General features: G+C 35.7%; 2 protein-coding genes across 2 annotated transcripts; one reads left to right on the top strand and one right to left on the bottom strand.

Annotated features, from left to right (window-relative positions):
* The first annotated feature begins 1303 nt into the window (after positions 1–1303).
* On the top strand, positions 1304–9573 carry LOC107599540 (germ cell-specific gene 1-like protein). Its single transcript, XM_016291167.1, has 8 exons — positions 1304–1565; positions 2017–2451; positions 2800–3023; positions 6924–7124; positions 7732–7779; positions 7856–8014; positions 8107–8218; positions 8948–9573. The coding sequence occupies exons 3-8, from the start codon at positions 2828–2830 to the stop codon at positions 9345–9347; spliced, it is 1116 nt and encodes a 371-aa protein (XP_016146653.1). The 5' UTR covers positions 1304–1565; positions 2017–2451; positions 2800–2827; the 3' UTR covers positions 9348–9573.
* On the bottom strand, positions 9573–16197 carry LOC107599570 (recoverin-like). The gene is made up of 4 exons (XM_016291213.1): positions 16093–16197; positions 14509–14896; positions 9795–9932; positions 9573–9590 (listed from the first exon to the last, which is right to left on the bottom strand). The coding sequence occupies exons 2-4, from the start codon at positions 14887–14889 to the stop codon at positions 9573–9575; spliced, it is 537 nt and encodes a 178-aa protein (XP_016146699.1). The 5' UTR covers positions 14890–14896; positions 16093–16197.
* Between the last annotated feature and the right edge of the window lie 4826 nt (positions 16198–21023).

Here is a 21023-nt window from a genome sequence, read left to right as displayed (position 1 = left end):
GTAAGGGACCTAGACAGTTTTCGTAAGCGTCATTCTCTATAACACACAGAATTACGCATATTGGAAAATCTAAATGTGGCTTGTAGTGACTTGTGATGAGAGACATTCCAGTCATAAACATTTTTAATGCATTAGTTAGTTGTCATATGAATGCGATGGATCAAATATTTGAGGGTCCTAATACTTGAGCACATCACTTTTTAAAACATTTATTGATTGATTGATTGGTTTTATTGTTGTTTGTTTGTTTGAGTATGTTGTTTGGCTTGGAATGGATCTGTTCTCTGGTCAATATCAAAACAAATCTGCTCAAATCAGCAAGTGACGATCATGCACAATGTTTGTTGGGAATTGTTTATTGCAGTAAATTAACAATATGAGAGGACTGATGAAGAGAAGAATAAAACTTTTGAATACTGATATAAAGAAAATTATTGTTCTTTCTGTATAAAATGGTTTATTAAGATGCATATTCATCATACATTTATTTTTATTAGTGTAGTATTTATTTATTTATTTCAGACTGTTGTTTTGGTCCTGATATTCATTCTGTCAAAATTATACTGTTATTCTATCAATTAAGAAGGTATTGGAAGATAAGCAAAAGCATCATAATTAGATGAAATTCAAACATTTATGAAGAAAGCATACTTTTCCATATTGACTACAATTATAGGTTCAGTTACAGTTTTATTTTTTATTACGGATTTATTTATTTATTTATTTATTTAACTAGCTATGGTAAACCTGTGGTGTTACCTGTGAAAGTGCACAATTCAAGAATAAAGTGACAAGATCATTGAAAATATATCCTTCAATCTAGTGACTTTATTATATATGTAATGGCAGGTTCCATAACAAATATTTCTGAAAACCTTAAGGAAGAGCCCGAGTTATTACATTAACGGAAAGTGCTGAAATATATGTCCAGACTCACCACTGTGTTCATAAAGATGCAAAGGCTCACGGCTAAAGTTTCAGAAAAAAAAGCACAATATAATAGGATGTTTGTTTGTTTGTTGTTTTTTTTAGCAATTGCTCAATTATTCAGAGCAAATTCCTGCAGGCACATTGCATTAGTGTGATGTCATTTATTAGCACTAACCTGCAACAACTGGGTCAACAGCACATACTAATTTAACCATTAGGCTACTATATCCCTTAACTCATGAAAAATAAAGCATTTCTAGGTTGTATTTAAATTGCTTAGTTTTGGATGCAGACCAGGACAATACTATGTACTCCGTAAAGCTCCTAAGATTATAGAAAGGACAAAATACATGTGCTTAGGAGGACTTGACACTGTGTACATCTAAAGAGAACCATTTTATTCAACAGCCTCACATGGAGGAGGTGAATGTAGGCGAAGGGAGAGAGAGATTTAAATGGAAGCATAAAAAGAGGCAGAATCGAAGGAACAGATGGACTTGGGCGGATTAAGTGAAATCTGGGTGGGGTTGTCATAAACATTCACTCGAGCTTGAGAAAGAATAAAAGAAAATACGCAGTGAGAGAGAGTGAGGTTATAAATGTGAAACAGAGGTGAAGTGTCTTTACGGCTGAAGGTGGGTTGCATTTCTTTTTTCTGTTTGTAATATTTTTTGATAATGCATAAAATACTTTTTTAGAAAATGTAATACCAATTTGACAGTTTTTATGTGTGTTTATTTTGCCTTTACTTTTTAATAAAAAAAAAAATTTAATAGAAGTGCCATATATGCAAATACGGTGACGTAATGCTATTTTTTCCTCATGTGATCATACCTATTTAAACAGATGTGTGTTTCTTTTAAAAATTATGTTCCTAATATATATATTTTTTGTCCAAGTAAATATTTAATTTTTAAAATATATATATATATATATATACACAATGTTGACATATATAATGTTGTAATAATTAAATTTAATTGGTATTTAAATTATAATATTTAAATTATTATTGCATTTATAGATCAGACATAAAGATTTACATTTAAATCTACTTCATAATACTTAATATGGCTTGTTGCTCAGGTGTCTGGGGGCTCTGGACGGACCAGGAGAGACAGATGTACCTTTCTCCCAAAGATTAACAGAGATCATGAAGGATTACAAAGAAATGGATGTTGGTGATTAAGACATGGAATAAGTACAAAACTCTCAGAAAATTGTAATCTCTCCAAGAAAGAGACCAGGTGAGAGATGGGCAAAATCAAAAAGAAGAACAAGGTTGTTCTTGATGGACTGCATGACTTAAGACCAAATTCATCTCTGTGCTGAACTAAAGAACATACATCTGAGAGACACCTCTGAGTATTCAGCATGAACATTTGTGATCGTCAGCCTCATCTCCATTGACTTTGAGGACGTATTGGCCACATTTGTTGGTCGTAGACCAAGGAAACATGTTTAACACATTCTGAGCCATTTCTGCATTTCACCAACTACATTTTTATATGGAAACCTAAGGTATCGGCAAGTGTATTTTCACATGCTCACATCTGTCTAATTTCCTTTAAATCCTCTGCTCATCATCTCACTTCCACTGACCTTTAATTCTGCCTTTGCATCTTCAATTTCTATTTGTTTCCACTCATTTAAACTCCTCCTATCTGACTTTTGACATTTTGACATTGGGTGGTTGCTTCAATCATTAGGCTTAGTAATCTTACTTCCCTACACAACTGCCCACATATTGATCGTTGTTCCCTTTCCCTTGCCCCATCTTTACTCAAATTCTAACTTTACTTTAAGTGGATATGCATACAAAGCTTCTTTCTTTGTACCTGAATGTTGTCTTTTCTTTGTTAATTGCAGTATCAGGTCCTGTCTGTATCATTCCACCATGTTGGAGCATTTGTCCCGCAGGAATCGGTCATTGCTGTCTCTTTCGCTGACCTCTCTGGCCCTAGCGCTCTCCGTTTTGGCCTTCTGTACCTCATACTGGTGTGAAGGCACACACAAAGTGGTCAAACCTCTTTGTCTGTCGCCTGTCAAAATGAAGAACTGCGGACAGAACAACAGCCAGCCTTACACAACTGGTAAGGAGTGTAACTACACTCTTAAAAATAAAGATTACATAAGGAGGGTTTCACAGCAAAACCATAGAACCATCATTTTTGGTTCCCCAAAGAACCTTTCAGTAAACAGTTCTTAAATGAAACATTTTTTCTTAGTGTAATTAATATGTTAATTATCTAAAGAATCCTTTTCCACTATAAAGAACTTTTGTACAATGGAAAGTGTCCATGGAAGCATATAAAGAACATTTCTTTTTAAGAATGTGCACTGTAAAACAATTTCATCCCAACTTTAAATGTAACTGTTGCATTACATTTTTAAAGGGGGCATAACACACACAGTTTCACCCAATCTCATGTTAATCTTGAGTACCTATAGAGTAGTACTGCATCCTTCATATCTCCAAAAAAGTCTTTAGTTTTATCATATTTATAAAAGAAAGATACAGCTTTACCATTCTCCGGAAAAAGCCGAGCTCCTGGAGGCACACTGTTGGCGGAGCTAAAGAGTGACGAGCACTTGGGCGCCGAATGCCAACAAAACAGACATTTGATGCCGTTTCACCAGTGGTGGAAAGAGTACTGAAAATTTGTACTGAAGTACAAGTGCTGTTACATTGCTGAAATAATACTCAATTACAAGTAAAAGTACTACAAAAAAACAGTACTCAAGTAAAAGTACAAAATACTCCTCTCAAAAACTACTCGGAGTACTAGTCACTAGTTACTCTTTAGTCTGCCATATTTAATGAATTACCAAAAAATATTAATTCATATCAAAGATCTATGTGGATAATAGCTACTTTGAACAAAACCCACTTTTATCTTATTGACAAATGGCGGAGCTAAAGAGTGACGAGCACTTGGGCGCCGAATGCCAACAAAACAGACATTTGATGCCGTTTCACCAGTGGTGGAAAGAGTACTGAAAATTTGTACTGAAGTACAAGTGCTGTTACATTGCTGAAATAATACTCAATTACAAGTAAAAGTACTACAAAAAAACAGTACTCAAGTAAAAGTACAAAATACTCCTCTCAAAAACTACTCGAAGTACTAGTCACTAGTTACTCTTTAGTCTGCCATATTTAATGAATTACCAAAAAATATTCATTCATATCAAAGATCTATGTGGATAATAGCTACTTTGAACAAAACCCACTTTTATCTTATTGACAAAGTACGTGAATTAGTGGTCATGATACAGGAATTTCTAACCTCAATACCTTGAAAAATATCAATATCAAAGTACTCGTGAACCGGAGGTTGCAACTGACTTCAGTGTTGTGATGTATTTCCAAGTGAAACGGAATATTGAATAAAGGGCGGGGTTTTATTGTGGTGCACCTCCACTCCATCTCTTGCTCATAGCAGATTCACGGTTGGATAGGAGTGGTTTAGAATATCTGCTTGTTATGTCTGACATCACGCTTCACCGCTTCTGGGTCCTAACACTCTGCCAGACGCCCCCCAAAAAACAACAAGCTGTGCATATACACACTCACGATGTCATGTGATACTGAAAAATTATAACCCTAACCTTTATCTCCATACTCAAATCCCAGATTCAGCTAAAATATTAGTGTCGGAGACACTGTGAGCACGGAGACTGTAGTGTGCACAGCACATTTTTAAATGCTTATCTTAAATATGTAATATTAATTAAATAATGCTCATAAATGGCTGTTGAGATAATATTCTCAAGTGAAATAAGTAGAGGCATGCACCAGGTATCAGCAGTCCTTACGTCATGACTTAACAAGAGGATTCTCCCCAAGCCATCAAACTGACGTCATCAGAGCCAGAACGAAACAGAGCTACGAAAAAATTGGCTTCCAGAGCAGAAGCCAATTTTCAGTTCTTGATTAAAGATTGCAAAGGCAGACAATTTTTTTTGCCCAGTTTATTGACTTGCACGGTTCAATTGTTCACCACAAGACTAGTAATGTGCACTAAAAGCTGGAACTGGGAAACAGGCTAGAAAAAACAAGTGCTGATAAAACAGCAAAAGCTGCCTTAATGGCAAAGTACAATCTAGATTTTCATTTTCAGAGGAAAAAGTGCACTGCAGTGTATGTTCCACTTCAATGCTAAATGTTGTTACATGGTTGCTAAGTATTATATTTAACTAACAACACAAAAAAATTGTACTTGAAAAAAAGAAACATTTAAAAAAAAATTAAATTAAAAAAAAAAAAAAAAAAAGACAAGTACATATTCAGTAATAAAATTATAAAACAAATGACCTCAATTCTGTTGAGGTATCCGAAATATGACAATACTGAATTTTTATAAGCAGTGATTTAAAAGTAAGGAAGTAGATTATTTTTCTTAATTTGTATTTAAGTACAAGTAAAAGTACAGCTTTAAAAATATACTCAAAAAAGTGTGTTTGATTCACTAAAAAGATTCGGCTCATTCATTCACGAATCAAACTACTCTGGCTGCATTGCATGTTTATGATTCGCTAAAAGAACCGGTTCACAAGATTCATTTGCTTTGCGATCCGAATGGACTGATCACGGTGTTTGTTCGCGATTAAGATGTCGAATAAATAAACCCCCCCCCCCCCCCCCAAGGAAAATAAAAATTGTGGATTCAATGCTCTTTTCTTTACAGAAATGATTGTGAAAAGTTCAAATGCATGTGCTCAGCCAACAATAGCTACTAAACAAACTAAAATTGGGATATTTAATTTATTCATAAAATACTACTGACAAAACCCATAATGTGTAGCTAATTGCCTTTTGAACAAACAGTCATCTACACTCATTTAGTTGTAAACAGCATGTGTTTTGTTCACAAAAAAGAACGGACTCATCAGAGCATATTGTTTGGAAATGGGACTTCCTTGATATGTGTTTGATTCACTAAAAAGATTTGGCTCATTCATTCACGAATCAAACTACTCTGGCTGCATTGCATGTTTATGATTCGCTAAAAGAACTGGTTCACAAGATTCATTTGCTTTGCGATCCGAATGGACTGATCACGGTGTTTGTTCGCGATTAAGATGTCGAATAAATAAACTTTGTCAGGGTATTTTAGTACGATATTGCACTTGCGAGAACCTGCAACAAAACCGAACGTCATTCTGTTCTGGTATTTCTTTAAAGGGGTCATATGATGCGATTTGAAGTTTTCCTTTCTCTTTGGAGTGTTACAAGCTGATTGTGCATAGATAAGATCCCTGAAGAGATATTCTTTATCAAAGTTAAGACTCTGCCAAGCACCCCTAAAACTCGTTCTAACACGCCCCCACATATCTGCGTCACTATGTGGAAATAGTTGCGTAATGCCACCCAAATGTTCACACAAAGAAAGAAGGCGTGGTTTCAGTAACCGCAGTTAGTGTTGAAGCAGCCATGTCAGGGAGAAGCTGTGTGTTTCTAGGAAGGAGGGACTTTGTTGAAGTGTTTGAGAGAGGCGGGGCATAGAGGACCTACAATAATGTACAGTATTTGAAAAATAATGTTTTTTTTTTACATTAAAGCATGTCAACATATTCTGTTACACCAAATAATTATCTTTAAAAAAGCATCATATGACCCCTTTAAATGAAATTGGCTGTGAATAAACTCCCAATCCTATTCATTGCATAACACGCTTGACCAACATTTGGTAAGAAGTGTAAAGAGTGCAGTCTGTTTACAGATAGAGATGTGTTCTACTCATAACCACAGTAAAAGCCACCATAATCTCCTGAAAATAAAGTAAAGATCTGAGATTTACAGGTCAGTATAGTGTAATTCATTTTTAACCCCTTTTACACTGAGGGAGATTATCACTAAATCAGAAAGTTATGAAGGATTCAAAATGAAAGGTTTTGCTTCAGATTAGGTTAACACATTCAGTCAGTCTCTTTTTATTTGTCATTGTTCTTTCATCCAGTTCGCCACTCAATTCTCCCTCTTTCCACAGAGGTCCCAACAGTAGACCCCAAGAAGCCAGACTCCAATGTGACAATGTCCCCCAAGCAGAAGGAGGAACAGGCCCGTATGAGAGCCAAAAATCTGGCAAATGCAGTTCACTACATCTGGGAGACGGGTGAAGACAAATACATGCTGCGCTACTTTCACACTGGCTTCTGGTTGTCCTGTGAGAAACACAATGATGGTGCTGGTGAGGGCAAATGCTTCTGTATACTTCTTTCTGATATCTATAAGCTTTTAATGATGATGTTAAGTGATATATTAAGCTACAAATCATCAAAATTCACTTTTATTGGCATAAAGTTGGCAATTTAGTTATTTTGCAGCTGTTTGGCTGAAGACTTCCATTGTTCTTTATATAATATTCACATTCAATTCGGATCCAAAGAAAATGAGTAAAACACAATTAACACATAAAACAACTACTGTTATATGGTCAACTGTCAAAGCTGTTCTTAAAACTAATGTCCTGATTCGGTCTCTTTGAACATCTGTTTCCTGTTGTGGCCTTTCTTAACTCTTATTTAACTGCCATGGGGTCACCCCAGTTCTCAGAATCTGCTACAACAAGATAGTCTTACACAACTCAGAGGACATGTCTGCAAGTTTCTTAAGTCACATAATGCATGCACCTCACTGTTTTTAAAGCAAGATGGATGGATGGATAGATAGATAGATAGATAGATAGATATATAGATAGATAGATAGATAGATAGATAGATAGATAGATAGATAGATAGATAGATAGATCATTCGGAAACAAGAAACAGTTGACAGACTGTGCTTATTCTTCACAGGTGAGAAATGTCGGAGCTTCATTGAACTGACCCCTGGAGAAACACAAGGTGAGATGTTTGTGAGCTATACATAGAGAAATTGGCATGAAATAGCTCATTTCTGATTCTGTTGCGTATAATGTAGGAGTTCTGTGGCTCTCAGTGATATCAGAGTTTGCATACATCAGCCTCCTGGCGATGGGTTTTCTTCTGATGTGGGTGGAATTGCTGCTCTTGTGTCTGAATAAGGACATGTATGCGCTCAAGATCAATGCTTTTGCTGCCATGTGCACCGTGCTGTCTGGTGAGTTTCTGAGAGCTTTGGGAAAAAATATAGTTCTTAATCAGTATGTAACAGAGACAAACAGGGAGAACGATATATTTTATATATTTCAGGTATGATGGGAATGGTGGCACATATGATGTATACAACAGTATTCCAGATGACTGTCAGCATTGGGCCCAAAGACTGGAGACCTCAGACGTGGGACTACGGCTGGTCATTTGCGTGAGTCTCCATCTTTCTCTAATCCATCTTTTTATTCTGCCTTTCTTCTACTCTACCCAACTCTAATTTTGTGCCTTTATTTTCTTTTCTCTAAAACATAACTGCAAAATACTATAGGGTCCAAAAGTCTAGGACGACATTGAAATTCATTGGGATTCATTATATAATTACAACCTGCTAATAAACAGAAAATTTAGGATACGTTTTAAAATAAAGAACCTTTCATAACTTTCATAATGTAGCTGAAAATTCAGCTTTCCCATCATAGGAATAAATTACATTTTAAAATACATTCAAATTGAAATCAGTTATTGTAAATTGTAGTAATATTTCACAATATTACTATTTTTACTGTATTTTTTATCAAATTAATGCAGCTTAGGTGAGAACAAGAGGCTTTTTTCAAAAACATTATCAAATCTTACCAACCCCAGATTTTTGAATGGTAGTGTCAGGTGATTGCAACAGAAGTCAAAAATTAATAAGTAAAAAATTTGGAAATGGTCCTCACTGCAGAACACAAGATCCAGGGTGCGTGGTTGGATCCAGATCCAACTCCTCCCACCTTACATATACCTAAACCTACCCGTCTCAACCCCATGATCCCTAAACCTACCCATCTCCACCCCTAAATCTACCCATCTCCACCCATAGATATGGATCCAACCCCGCCCCCTGGATCTTTGTTCTGCAGTGAGGGGCTACTAAAAATGTGTGCTACTTCCACAGCATGGCGTGGATCTCCTTCAGCTGTTGCATGGCAGCAGCTGTATTCACCCTGAACTCTTACACCAAAACTCTGATTGAGATGAAGCACCGTGCCCGGATCCGTCTGGAGGAGGCCCGTGCTGCCAACCACGCGCCGCCCTATGATGAGGTCATCACAACCGGCGGTGAGAGCCTCTACTCCGTCAGCCGACTGGTTCAGCAATGTCATAAGGGTGCGTTTATCGACACCACATGGAGCTGCAGAGAGGAAGTGTCTGGTGGGGCTATCATGGGGGCAAAAAGTCCTCATGGACTGGTACTGGTGGGGGGGTGCGGGAGAGAGGGATGCGAGGACTGTGAGAGAGAAATAAATGAGGTGGAAGATGCATTAGAGAGGGAAGGGAATGATGAAATGTGTTGAGGAGAATGCCTGCAGGAAGTCCTTCATCATCAGCAGCATCAGCCGCATGAGTGACCATGTTTACATGCATATCATTTTCTCATTTTGATCCATACTTTGGTTAGGCCTTCAAAAAAGACATTTACATGCTCCGCAGCTGTTGAAATATCCCTGTATTCATGTAATCAGCATACTAGACGTGATCTTGGAATTTATTCTGAGTAATTTTGGACTGTAATTTTATCATTAAATGTCAATCATGTCCTACACGCGAGAGTGAGAACCTGTGTGTCAATTTCGAAATGTAGGTCTGTAAATGTTTTCTCTGTATGCTAATGTCGATTAACAACAGATAATCTTAAAGCGAAAGTTCACCCTCAGTCGCTGGTCCCCATTGACTTGCTTAGGTTTTGTTTAGTTTTTTTCCATACTATGGAAGTCAATGGGGACCAGCAACTGAAGGTGAACTATCCCTTTTAAGTTAGTTTTCTTACCGTTATCCTTTTTGTCAAAGATGGCCCAGAGTTTCTCTGCTCTCTTCTCTGGTGTGCTCTCATCACTGGGAAGATTTGCCTGCTTCTCTTTTGGTATGAGATCAAAAATTGCCTGATGGGAAATGAGAAAGAGCTGGATCAAATGACTAATTTGTTGGCTTGAATGAACTCACCAAATTTCAGGGAATACTGAATTAACATTTGAATCACTTCAGATTTAATGGCAATTTATCATATTTGAATTACTGTGGCCAAAATACATAATCTCCATATATCACACTTGTGTCTTTGTTCATGGGTCAAGTAATAAATTCTACCCTAATAGACTTATATAGTGTTTATTATGGGTCTCAACATGTTGCATGTTAGGGCAAAGACTGTAAAATACCCAAGACGTGCCACTTGTATAGTTTTGAATGGGCAAAAATGCAATGCTCAATATGGCAGCTCTATCGAAAGAAGCACCGCCTTTTGACTAAAAGAGCCAATCGATAATCGGTATAAGTCAATGCATCATTGCAGCTGCCCTTAGAAGCCTCGGTTGCTATAGAAACAGTCAGTTCTGGAGACGTGCACTTAGGACTGTCAAGTAATAAATTTTACCCTAATAGACTTATATAGTGTTTTTTATGGCTCTCAACATGTTTCATGTATTCTTTTATTAAAAATGTATTTTGAATGTTTCAGTTAAGTCAGAGTTCAGCAGATATCATAATTGCTTTACTGTATTACATGCTTATGCTTGTTTTTTTGTTGTTGTTGATTTGTTGAACATTCCATGGACCTGACGCACAAACCTATTTCCAAATCTGTTATTTTGTCCTGTAATCTATGCTTAGCTAGGTTTTAATGGATTGTGTTTAGGCTATGTGCTAAATTTATTTCTCCTTGCTTTCCCTCAGCTCCCCATCTGTTTGGCCTCAGTGCTATGTATGTCTTACTCATTCTTTAGAGCTTAACTTGCTTGTTTGGTCATTTGTTTGCATGCTGATTCGGCTCAACCTAATATAACTGAAGTTACCTAACAATAGGCCAATACAAATAAAGGAAATGGTGCCAGCAGTGCCAATCTTACTTGAGAGCTTTAGCAAGATAAAGAGGACAGCCATGTCTGGAGTGCTCTTCTAACCCGAAACATACATAGCAAGGTGAAAAAGTATAATAAATGAAAGACTAAAATTAACAGACTTTCAATTAAAAGAATCACTCTGCAGCTTTTTAAACCATAAAAACATGTCAATATCAAGAAATCTGTTATGCTGAAAGGGAAATGAGAAATGTTTCAGCAAATAACCATTTAAATTTCGGTCTCTTCACACAAAGCTATATTTTACCAAGATTGTACAGTAACTGTAACAGTAATTATTACTATAAAGTTTTAATAATCACTCTAATTCAGTGAGAATAGCTCAGTCCACACAACAACTATAACGATAACGACACAAAGGAACATTGGCATCACTTTCAGAACAATTGTTTTCTGCTGATAAATGCTAAAAAACATTGACATCCAATCAAAATCCAATCGACTTTAAAGTCCTTGAGCATCTAAAGTGGCAGACGACAAAACTGCAGCACACACTTAATAATAAATAGAACATTATCATGCGTTGGTGTGGACGCTATAAAATTATCATTATAATTAACTTTATTGTAATTGTCCTTGGTGTGAGCGGACCATTCGTTATTTTTGGAGCTTGACAACCTCCATTCTTTTTTATTGTATGCAATACAGTGTGTGAAGATTGCCTCTCTGTGTTCCTTGAAAGAAAGTCATGTTTGGAACGCCATGAAGGTGAGTAAATGACAAAACAATTTTTATTTTGTGGTGATCTATCCATTTTTACACCAATAAACCAGTTAAAATAGGCGTTTGACACATCTGAGAATGCAAATGTGTTTGTGTTGTATTCTCAGAATGCTGCGAGAAGTATACGATTAATTTTATGTCATGGCGGAGCTACTACACTTTAAAAAGAATCTTGCTGTGCAAGTTAAAGTTTACAGATAATTATCTGAATTTTTTTTTTAAAGTACTCATGTACCACAACTGTAACTCAGAACGCATGTTAAGTATTCACAACAGTTAGGTTATAATCCAAAAGACAGCTCTGGTTTGATGTAATATTACACTGTAGTTTATTTTTTAATTAAACTTGACACATCTGAGAATGCAAATGTGTTTGTGTTGTATTCTCAGAATGCTGCGAGAAGTATACGATTAATTTTATGTCATGGCGGAGCTACTACACTTTAAAAAGAATCTTGCTGTGCAAATTAAAGTTTACAGATAATTATCTGAATTTTTTTTTTTAAAGTACTCATGTACCACAACTGTAACTCAGAACGCATGTTAAGTATTCACAACAGTTAGGTTATAATCCAAAAGACAGTTCTGGTTTGATGTAATATTACACTGTAGTTTATTTTTTAATTAAACGTTGCTGTTTCCATATGATATAAGGGATATAATTTATACTGTTTATTCATCTATCTCTGCCCAGCACTCTACACTACTCCCTGGGAAATTGATCGGCCATTTCTGAGAAGAAGGCTTAAGAGTTGACATGTCATTGAATCCCCCTGTGCCCATGGTCTTAAATCCTGATTGCACATTGAAGCGCTTATCTCTCTCACAGTACCCACCACCCAATCCTTCCGCCTCCCTCCGCAATGAGACCTTGTAGAGTTCAAGCTTAAGGATGATGTCACTCTATGCTTCTAATCGCTGTTCTTAAGTCCGCTTTTATGTTAAATGCTCTTTATGTTTTAATTGTTTCTGTCAAATAGAGTCTGAGACACATTCAGACAGCCATGATCCCGTATGATTTATGGGGTGTCCCACCACCAGGCAAACTTAAAGGGTTAGTTCACCCAAAAATGAAAATTAGCCTGTGTTTTACTCACCCTCGAAGCAGGTGTATGTTACTTTCTTCTTTCAGACGTATCCAATCAGAGTTATACTAAAAATTGTCCTGGCCCCTCCAAGCCTTTCAATAAGGGTAAGCGGGTGTTCGGTTGTCAACAGTTCAGAAGACGTGAAATACAGTGCACGCATCCATAATAAATCGTCCCTTACACGGCTCCAGGGGGTGAATAAAGGCCTTTTTGTAAGATAAATATCCATATTTCAAACATAATAAACACTTTTTTCTCACTTCCGCTGACTGAGGTATGCGGAAGATGTTCAGGCGGATGACGTAAGATGTATGCGTCGTGCGCGCGCCTCTGAGAAATGCAGGAGCAAAGGAAGCAAAGTTTCCTTACTTTAGCAAAGGAAAACCAGTCTCCTCTTGGCTTATATCAAAATCCTCCAACAATTTTCTTTACAAATCCTAATTTTGTGCTTCTAATTCGTGACCGGCGTTTTGTTTTGTTCTCTCTCTGCGCTCGTCACTAATCACGCAACGCCGACGTCCTACGTCATCCGCCGGAACGCCTTCCGCATACGACAGTCAGCGGAAGTGAGGAAAAATGTGTTTATTATGTTTGAAATACGGATATTTTTCTTACAAAAACGCATGGATTCGCAATAGGAGGCCCCCCCCCCCCATTTTATTACGGATGCGTGCACTGTCTTCTGAACTGTTGACAACCGAACACCCGCTTACCCCCATTGTAAGGCTTAGAGGGGCCAGGACAATTTTTAATATAACTCCGATTGGATTCGTCTGAAAGAAAAAACTCACATACACCTAGGATGCTTCGAGGGTAAGTAAAACACAGGCTAATTTTAATTTTTGGGTGAACTAACCCTTTAAGTTGCAGTCACATTGCCACAAGTTTTCAGGCAACTGTTCATTCTCAAAAGTGTAGCAGTAGTTGATCAACACGGCGAATTTGTGTGACCAATTGTAACATGAGCGAGATCTGCGTGGGAAACTTTTTTAGCCCATATTCGAAACTCCCAATTGGAAATGGCTGGATTTTGGCTGCAAAATTTCACTGAGCAATGTAATTGTGACTGTGCCTTCACTGTCTGAGTACTGTCAGAGTTTATGTTAATGATGTTTTATCCTAACGTATTCCCAATGGGTGTCAGCTGTGTTTTTTTTTACTGTAAAATGTTAATAATTGTTCAAATTCTGAGGCAAAGTCCACAACAACTAATGATAACAACACAGAGAAAAAATAATGTGGGAAAAAGCTATTTTTTCCAAATGATGAATGATAAAAAAAAACATTGAGAGGCAATCAGAATCTGCCCTTTAAATAGCTGGCACTTGAAACTCCTTGTTTTGCAAATTTAGAAATGGCTGAAATTTGCTGACAAAACTTTGCCAAGCAGCCTTACTTGTGAACTTAATAAATAAATAAGAAATATTGAGTTGAAATATTATTATATGTGAAGAATTCTGTAATTGAATCAACATAGACTCAACCAATGTATTTGGGGGCGGGACTATCTGTCTGTCTGATCGATGACAGATGGGGGAGTGTTCAAACAACCTGTTTGAAATCATGAATTATGCCATTCTGTTTGGTGATGCTAGTAGCACAGAAATGATGCACTTCTAGCTAACAAAATCTATCAAGTAAATAAAAAGCATAATATATTTTCATAGCAGCCTACATTTTATGATTGATAAATTAAATCTGTGGAATGGTGGTTTGTCCAGTAGAATGGAGAACAGCTCCTTCGGCAGCTGTTTGTATACAATTTATGTGAAATCTAATCATTTTCTTACCTGGCTGAGTTCAGTCACTTCAGGTTTTGTGACGTAACCATTCTTGTCCACATCAAACAGTGAGAAGACCCACTCCAGCTTCAAGGTCGACTTGCCCGAGGAGGTCATGTGAAGTGCAACAACGTACTCTTTAAAGTCTAATGTACCATCATCATTGGTGTCAAATGACCGAAAAACGTGTTGGGCATAAGCCTTGGCATCACTCTCGGGGAAGAATTTAGCATAGATCTCCTCAAACTGTTGTAGTGTGATGCGACCTGTAGGACTCTGCTTCTGGAAGTTCTCATACCACTGGGTGATCTCAGATTCTGAGAACCTGGTAGTCAGCTTGAGGTCATCCAGGATCTCTCTGGGAATCCCTCCACTCTGTGCATTTCCCATGACCTCTCTTTGAGTGACAGGAGAATAGAAGATAGAAGAAACTGATGTACTGACAACGGTGTGAAATTATGCCCTTAGAAAGGATCAATGTTAGTCACTCAAGGTTTCCAGTTAAAAACGGGACACAAGTAAGTAGCCTAAAGACAAAAAAATAAAGTGAATCTAACACACAAGAGTGTGGGTCATATTCCACCCCAAAAATTTGTTTTAAATACAGTTATTAAAACACACCCACAATACCAAACATTTTAGTGTTCCTGAAATATGGCATATGGTGTCTTTTTCTGTCATTTATTATTATTATTATTATTATTATTATTATTTGTGTGAGAATGAACCATTGACAGTCAATAGACAGTTTCCTATCATTTATAATATCTTGACCAATAAACCTAGTCATGTTTATTGTACTTAATATTAAGTTTTTCAAATTGGCTTTTAGTTGCTCTCTATCACCCTCAATGGATAAATTAGTGTCAGTGTTGCTGAAAAATTAAATATAAAAATACTTCAATGCATGCATATATATATATATAGCTATGCACAGAAAAGTCAACCATAATTAGTACAGTTTATATATATATATATATATATATATATATAGACATGTGTTATATATATATATATATATATATATATATATATATATATATATATATATATATATATATACACACAAACACACACACACACACACACATATATATATAACTGTAACTACTAATTATGGTTGACTTTTCTGTGCATAGCTTATATTATGCCAAGTATTATTGAGATTAGTTAAAATAGTCAGTGGCAATGCCTTTTAAGTCATTAAATTATGAAACTGTCTTAATAAACTGCAGTAAACAACGGTTTAGTCTGTTTTTGCCCAACGTATATATTACAGATTTAGTTTCATAAAGGTTCTTTCCAAGCATTTAATGTTGACAAAACTAATACACAGGAGTAATAAATGTAAAAAACTGAATAGACAAATGAATAAACTCAGAAGTATGTAGGAAGCTGTACTGAGTAAAGTCACTGACTGGGATGCGTTTATAAATGTTTAATGTAGTGTATTTTAATATAATGATTAATATAGGTGCAAACCAGCAAAGAATATGCAAGATCTAATTAAAATCACTAGGCTCATTAGTAGTGCTTTAGAGAGAAATCAAAAATCTTGTATCTGTATGCATGAATAGAAAACAATGTGCTTACCTGTGGTTGTGGACTAAGGATGAAGAATCAAGGGGCAAGTTATCAAGGTAGAGTGTGGAAGAGTAATGAGGCAGTGCTGAAGGAGACGGCTACCTCTCCATAATTGGTTAAGTCAATTAAACAAGATTGCACAAGGCTCAGCCAGAAAAAAAGATTTACATTTCATGTTTTGTACAGTTGGTTTTTGTGTTCTGTTCTGTTTTTTTAACCCCATAATTATAGTCATATTTTTGGTTTTAGCTAAACAGCTCTAACAAATGACTAAAATAAACCACACACTCCTGGATGAGCTGAAACATTTGATACAGCCAACTGCTTGCCACAATACTACATTTTTACATTTAGATTTTTTTTTTAAGTAAAATGATAAAACGATGACGCAGCAAAGAATATGCAAGATCTAATTAAAATCACTAGGCTCATTAGTAGTGCTTTAGAGAGAAATCAAAAATCTTGTATCTGTATGCATGAATAGAAAACAATGTGCTTACCTGTGGTTGTGGACTAAGGATGAAGAATCAAGGGGCAAGTTATCAAGGTAGAGTGTGGAAGAGTAATGAGGCAGTGCTGAAGGAGACGGCTACCTCTCCATAATTGGTTAAGTCAATTAAACAAGATTGCACAAGGCTCAGCCAGAAAAAAAGATTTACATTTCATGTTTTGTACAGTTGGTTTTTGTGTTCTGTTCTGTTTTCTTAACCCCATAATTATAGTCATATTTTTGGTTTTAGCTAAACAGCTCTAGCAAATGACAAATAAACCACACACTCCTGGATGAGCTGAAACATTTGATACAGCCAACTGCTTGCCACAATACTACATTTTTACATTCAGATTTTTTTTGTAAGTAAAATGATAAAACGATGACGTTTTTTGTAGGCTGTTACTTGTGGTATTGGTTGTTTTATTTAAACAATATTATGGCAAAGACTTTTGTCTTTAAATACAAAATGTAGTTCCAGAAAAATGTCCTCAAGGGGTGCGCTGATCTCAACAATCAGTGTCTAGACAGAGGGATTTCCATTCAGGTCTTTAAAAATCTCATTAAACTAAGTGGTAATGGTCTTCTCCACATGGTGTGCTGTGCACATTTACAGCATCTTAATGTATTTTAGTGACTTTTGAAATAAAAACAGTTAACTTTGCAGTAGTTGAAAAAAAAACTTGAAACTTGAAATTATCTGGGCAATGACATGATTATCAGTATTATTATAAAAAAATAGAGGTTCAATTTGAATATTGAATATCTGCTCACTGGAATACACCCTCTTTTTTATTATTTATTGAAGTTTTATTGTGTTGATGGGGTATACCATACCATCATTGTATACCAAGGTAGGGATTTCCATTCAGGTCTTTAAAAATCTCATTAAACTAAGTGGTAATGGTCTTCTCCACATGGTGAGCTGTGCACATTTACAGCATCTTAATGTATTTTAGTGACTTTTGAAATAAAAACAGTTAACTTTGCAGTAGTTGAAAAAAAAACTTGAAACTTGAAATTATCTGGGCAATGACATGATTATCAGTATTATTATAAAAAAATAGAGGTTCAGTTTGAATATTGAATATCTGCTCACTGGAATACACCCTCTTTTTGATTATTTATTGAAGTTTTTATTGTGTTGATGGGGTATACCATACCATCATTGTATACCAAGGCTCTTAACCTTTAGAGGGGGATTGTACTTGTAATAAGTGTACTGTAAGTTACTTTGGATAAAATTGTTGGCAAAATGACTATAATATACATAATGGTTTGAAAGTAATTGGGGGGGGGGGGGTCACAGGGTTTTAAAAACCTTCCATTTGACTGTTGACATACTGTACAAACTCTCCTTACCTTTAATTAGTATCTTTCCCTAACATTAAATCTTGTTTTAACTTTCCACCTTTTTAAGCATTGGATTTTCTCTGGGTCATAAATACATCCTGATACTCTTCTGATCAGCTTACTGTCCCTAGTCTACCTTGTCTTGCCCAAGATAATGTCCTCATACCAGACAATCCCTCCATCTATAATGAGAAAGAGAACACACAGAAATAAACATGGTTGGAAAGAGTAAAAAAACAAGGAGGGAAAGAACCAGATCATGTGACATGAAAAGAAAGCCAAGCAAGTATTAAGCTAACATATCTGCTTAACCTATATATATAAAAAATAAAATTCCTGAAAAATAAAATTAAATCCCAGATTTCTGTGTTTTTTTATATTTAATAAAATATCACAAATTAAATAACAAAATATCTAACATTTAAATAGTTAAATGTCATGTAGCAGTGACAAACTGTTGGCTTAGTTCATCATCTTTCTCTTCTGATCAGCTTACTGTCCCTAGTCTACCTTGTCTTGCCCAAGATAATGTCCTCATACCAGACAATCCCTCCATCTATAATGAGAAAGAGAACACACAGAAATAAACATGGTTGGAAAGAGTAAAAAAACAAGGAGGGAAAGAACCAGATCATGTGACATGAAAAGAAAGCCAAGCAAGTATTAAGCTAACATATCTGCTTAACCTATATATATAAAAAATAAAATTCCTGAAAAATAAAATTAAATCCCAGATTTCTGTGTTTTTTTATATTTAATAAAATATCACAAATTAAATAACAAAATATCTAACATTTAAATAGTTAAATGTCATGTAGCAGTGACAAACTGTTGGCTTAGTTCATCATCTTTCAAAAAAAAAAGTTTGCTTAATCATTTTTTCTTACAACAACTTTTAAATTAATAAACACATTTTTTGTGTCAAATTGATAGAAACATTCTGTCAAAATAGCTGAATCTCTATTAAATGTCTTTCGTGTGAAACACTAAAGTCTAAAACTAACCATTTTCATGAGCTCATATTAATTTAGAGGCATCATGGAATATTTTTACCCCTATTTGTCACCATATAGAAATACAGAAATACCCTTCCAAAGCATGCAGTAAGGTTCTCCACTAAGGTGTTTGCCTCAAAAACGGGCGTAAAATGCATTATAATCTGTCCAAAAGATTTGCAAGATGTTTAATCTCACAGATCTTTTTGAAAGGAGGTGGTTATTTGACCTTTGGGATCCACATTGACCTTTGGGATATTTATAAATAACTATTTCTAGCTTATCAGCCATTTCAGCAAATTTACAATTTGCTTTCTCTTAGATTACACCAATTTATTGATTTAGAATTGCATAACTACCATTGATTTGTATTTGTATCTAACTTTTTCCACATTGTACTTTTCTCATATCAAGTGCCAATCATCCTTACGCACTCCAGTCTATACCACACAGAATATGCCACTTTTAGACCACATGTGCTAATAAATCCCAATCCCATTAGATGGCTTAAAACAAGAAAAGCCCTCAGGGATAAAGTGTAAAATGGGAAAAGACCCTAGAGCTAAATAAAGCCCAGTTTTTTTAAGTCTTATACTAAGTGTAAGCTTCTTTTTTGTTTACTGGAGACACTTTTAGAAGAGGCAGAGAAGAAAGTTGATCTGCTTAGAAAATCAGTCTTATATTTATCAAACTTTTCCCTTTATGTTTTACATTTTATCTTGTTAATTTGTGTTTTAATTTCACAACTGACATACCCCCTGTAGCGAAGAATAATGTAAAGGAAAAGTAATTTTAAAAATGTATTTAAAAAAAGAAAAAAAATTTAATTAGTGAAAAATGTCATTTTCAGTCATGTAAAAATGTGACCGCTAGTGAACTTGAAAGGTTCAAGTTTGTCTCCACCTAGAGATCATATGAAGTACTGCAAATATTGTACTCTGGTGGAACACAATTTAGTAGGCCACTTCAACATTTTCATTTAATATAAAACAATACTGACAATTTGCCAAATATCAGTCAAGATCATATACATTTTGTGGACATGTTCAATGAAAAAAAGATAACTAAAACACACCTTACAGAGAATAAACACTGCACTTGGCCATAAATTGCCAAAAACAACAGTAAATAAAAATACATTGCCCTACATTACAGTAGAATTGTTTAGTTCTTAATGACTTGTTACAATAACGGAAGAAACTACAATAGTAGTATTATATTAAATCTAATCTTTATATTACAAAAGTACAATTGAGTTATTCAAATATCTATTGCAGTCTGTTTCCAGGCAGTTTACTTAAGCAAGGTGTAAGGTCAGAATACTTAATTTAACAATACTATTTATTTCCTTTAAATCTCCATATTTAATCTGTCAGGGACAAAAATTAGGCACTTTTTATAAAAAAAAATAGAAATTAGAAATAAAACAGCCAACAGCATCACCCTCAAAAAGTTAGGGCTCTCTGTGGACACGATGCGTATATATTTTCTTGCTGAGGCTGCGGGCCAAGTGATCCACGGCATTGCCGATTCCCCTCAGATCCTTCTGTGTTGGCATACCCTCAATGTTGCCGCTGTACCACATGACCCAACCGCCAAGAGATATCAGTACCAAGAGAGCCCCAGTGTAGACAAGAAGGTCCCCGAAATCTCTCCCCTTCATTTCCAGTGGCACAAAGAGCCCCAGAAACAGGGCCGTAAAGCCAAAAATGTCAAAAATAACAGCAAAGCCCAGGGCCACTTTGCAGTGTTTCAAACCAGCACACGCCATGCTAACTGTTGGGGACAAACAGAAAGTGAAATATTTTTTTGTAGCATAAATTAATGCATTCATGAATAGGGCATAATATATATTAACAGTGCATTAAAGGGGTCATATGATTCGATTTCAAGTTTTCCTTTCTCTTTGGAGTGTTACAAGCTGATTGTGCATAGATAAGATCCCTGAAGTTGCAAAGACTAAAGTCTCAAAACCAAAGAGATATTCTTTATCAAAGTTAAGACTCTGCCACGCCCCCCTAAAACGGCTCGTTCTAACACGCCCCCACATATCTACATCACTAAGTGGAAATATTTGCATAATGCCGCCCAAATGTGCACGC

Source organism: Sinocyclocheilus grahami, unplaced genomic scaffold, assembly GCF_001515645.1.
Source record: "Sinocyclocheilus grahami isolate Dianchi unplaced genomic scaffold, SAMN03320097.WGS_v1.1 scaffold268.1, whole genome shotgun sequence".
Lineage (NCBI taxonomy): Eukaryota > Metazoa > Chordata > Actinopteri > Cypriniformes > Cyprinidae > Sinocyclocheilus > Sinocyclocheilus grahami.
This window is presented reverse-complemented; position numbering and strand designations above follow the sequence as displayed.

Coding starts and splice junctions, on each gene's coding strand:
- LOC107599540 (XM_016291167.1), top strand. CDS start 2,828: ATGTTGGAGCATTTGTCCCGCAGGAATCGGTCATTGCTGTCTCTTTCG. Junction 3,024..6,923: donor CAGCCAGCCTTACACAACTG/GTAAGGAGTGTA, acceptor CTCTTTCCACAG/AGGTCCCAACAGTAGACCCC. Junction 7,125..7,731: donor GAAACACAATGATGGTGCTG/GTGAGGGCAAAT, acceptor TATTCTTCACAG/GTGAGAAATGTCGGAGCTTC.
- LOC107599570 (XM_016291213.1), bottom strand. CDS start 14,889: ATGGGAAATGCACAGAGTGGAGGGATTCCCAGAGAGATCCTGGATGAC. Junction 9,933..14,508: donor AAGTGACTGAACTCAGCCAG/GTAAGAAAATGA, acceptor ATTTCCCATCAG/GCAATTTTTGATCTCATACC.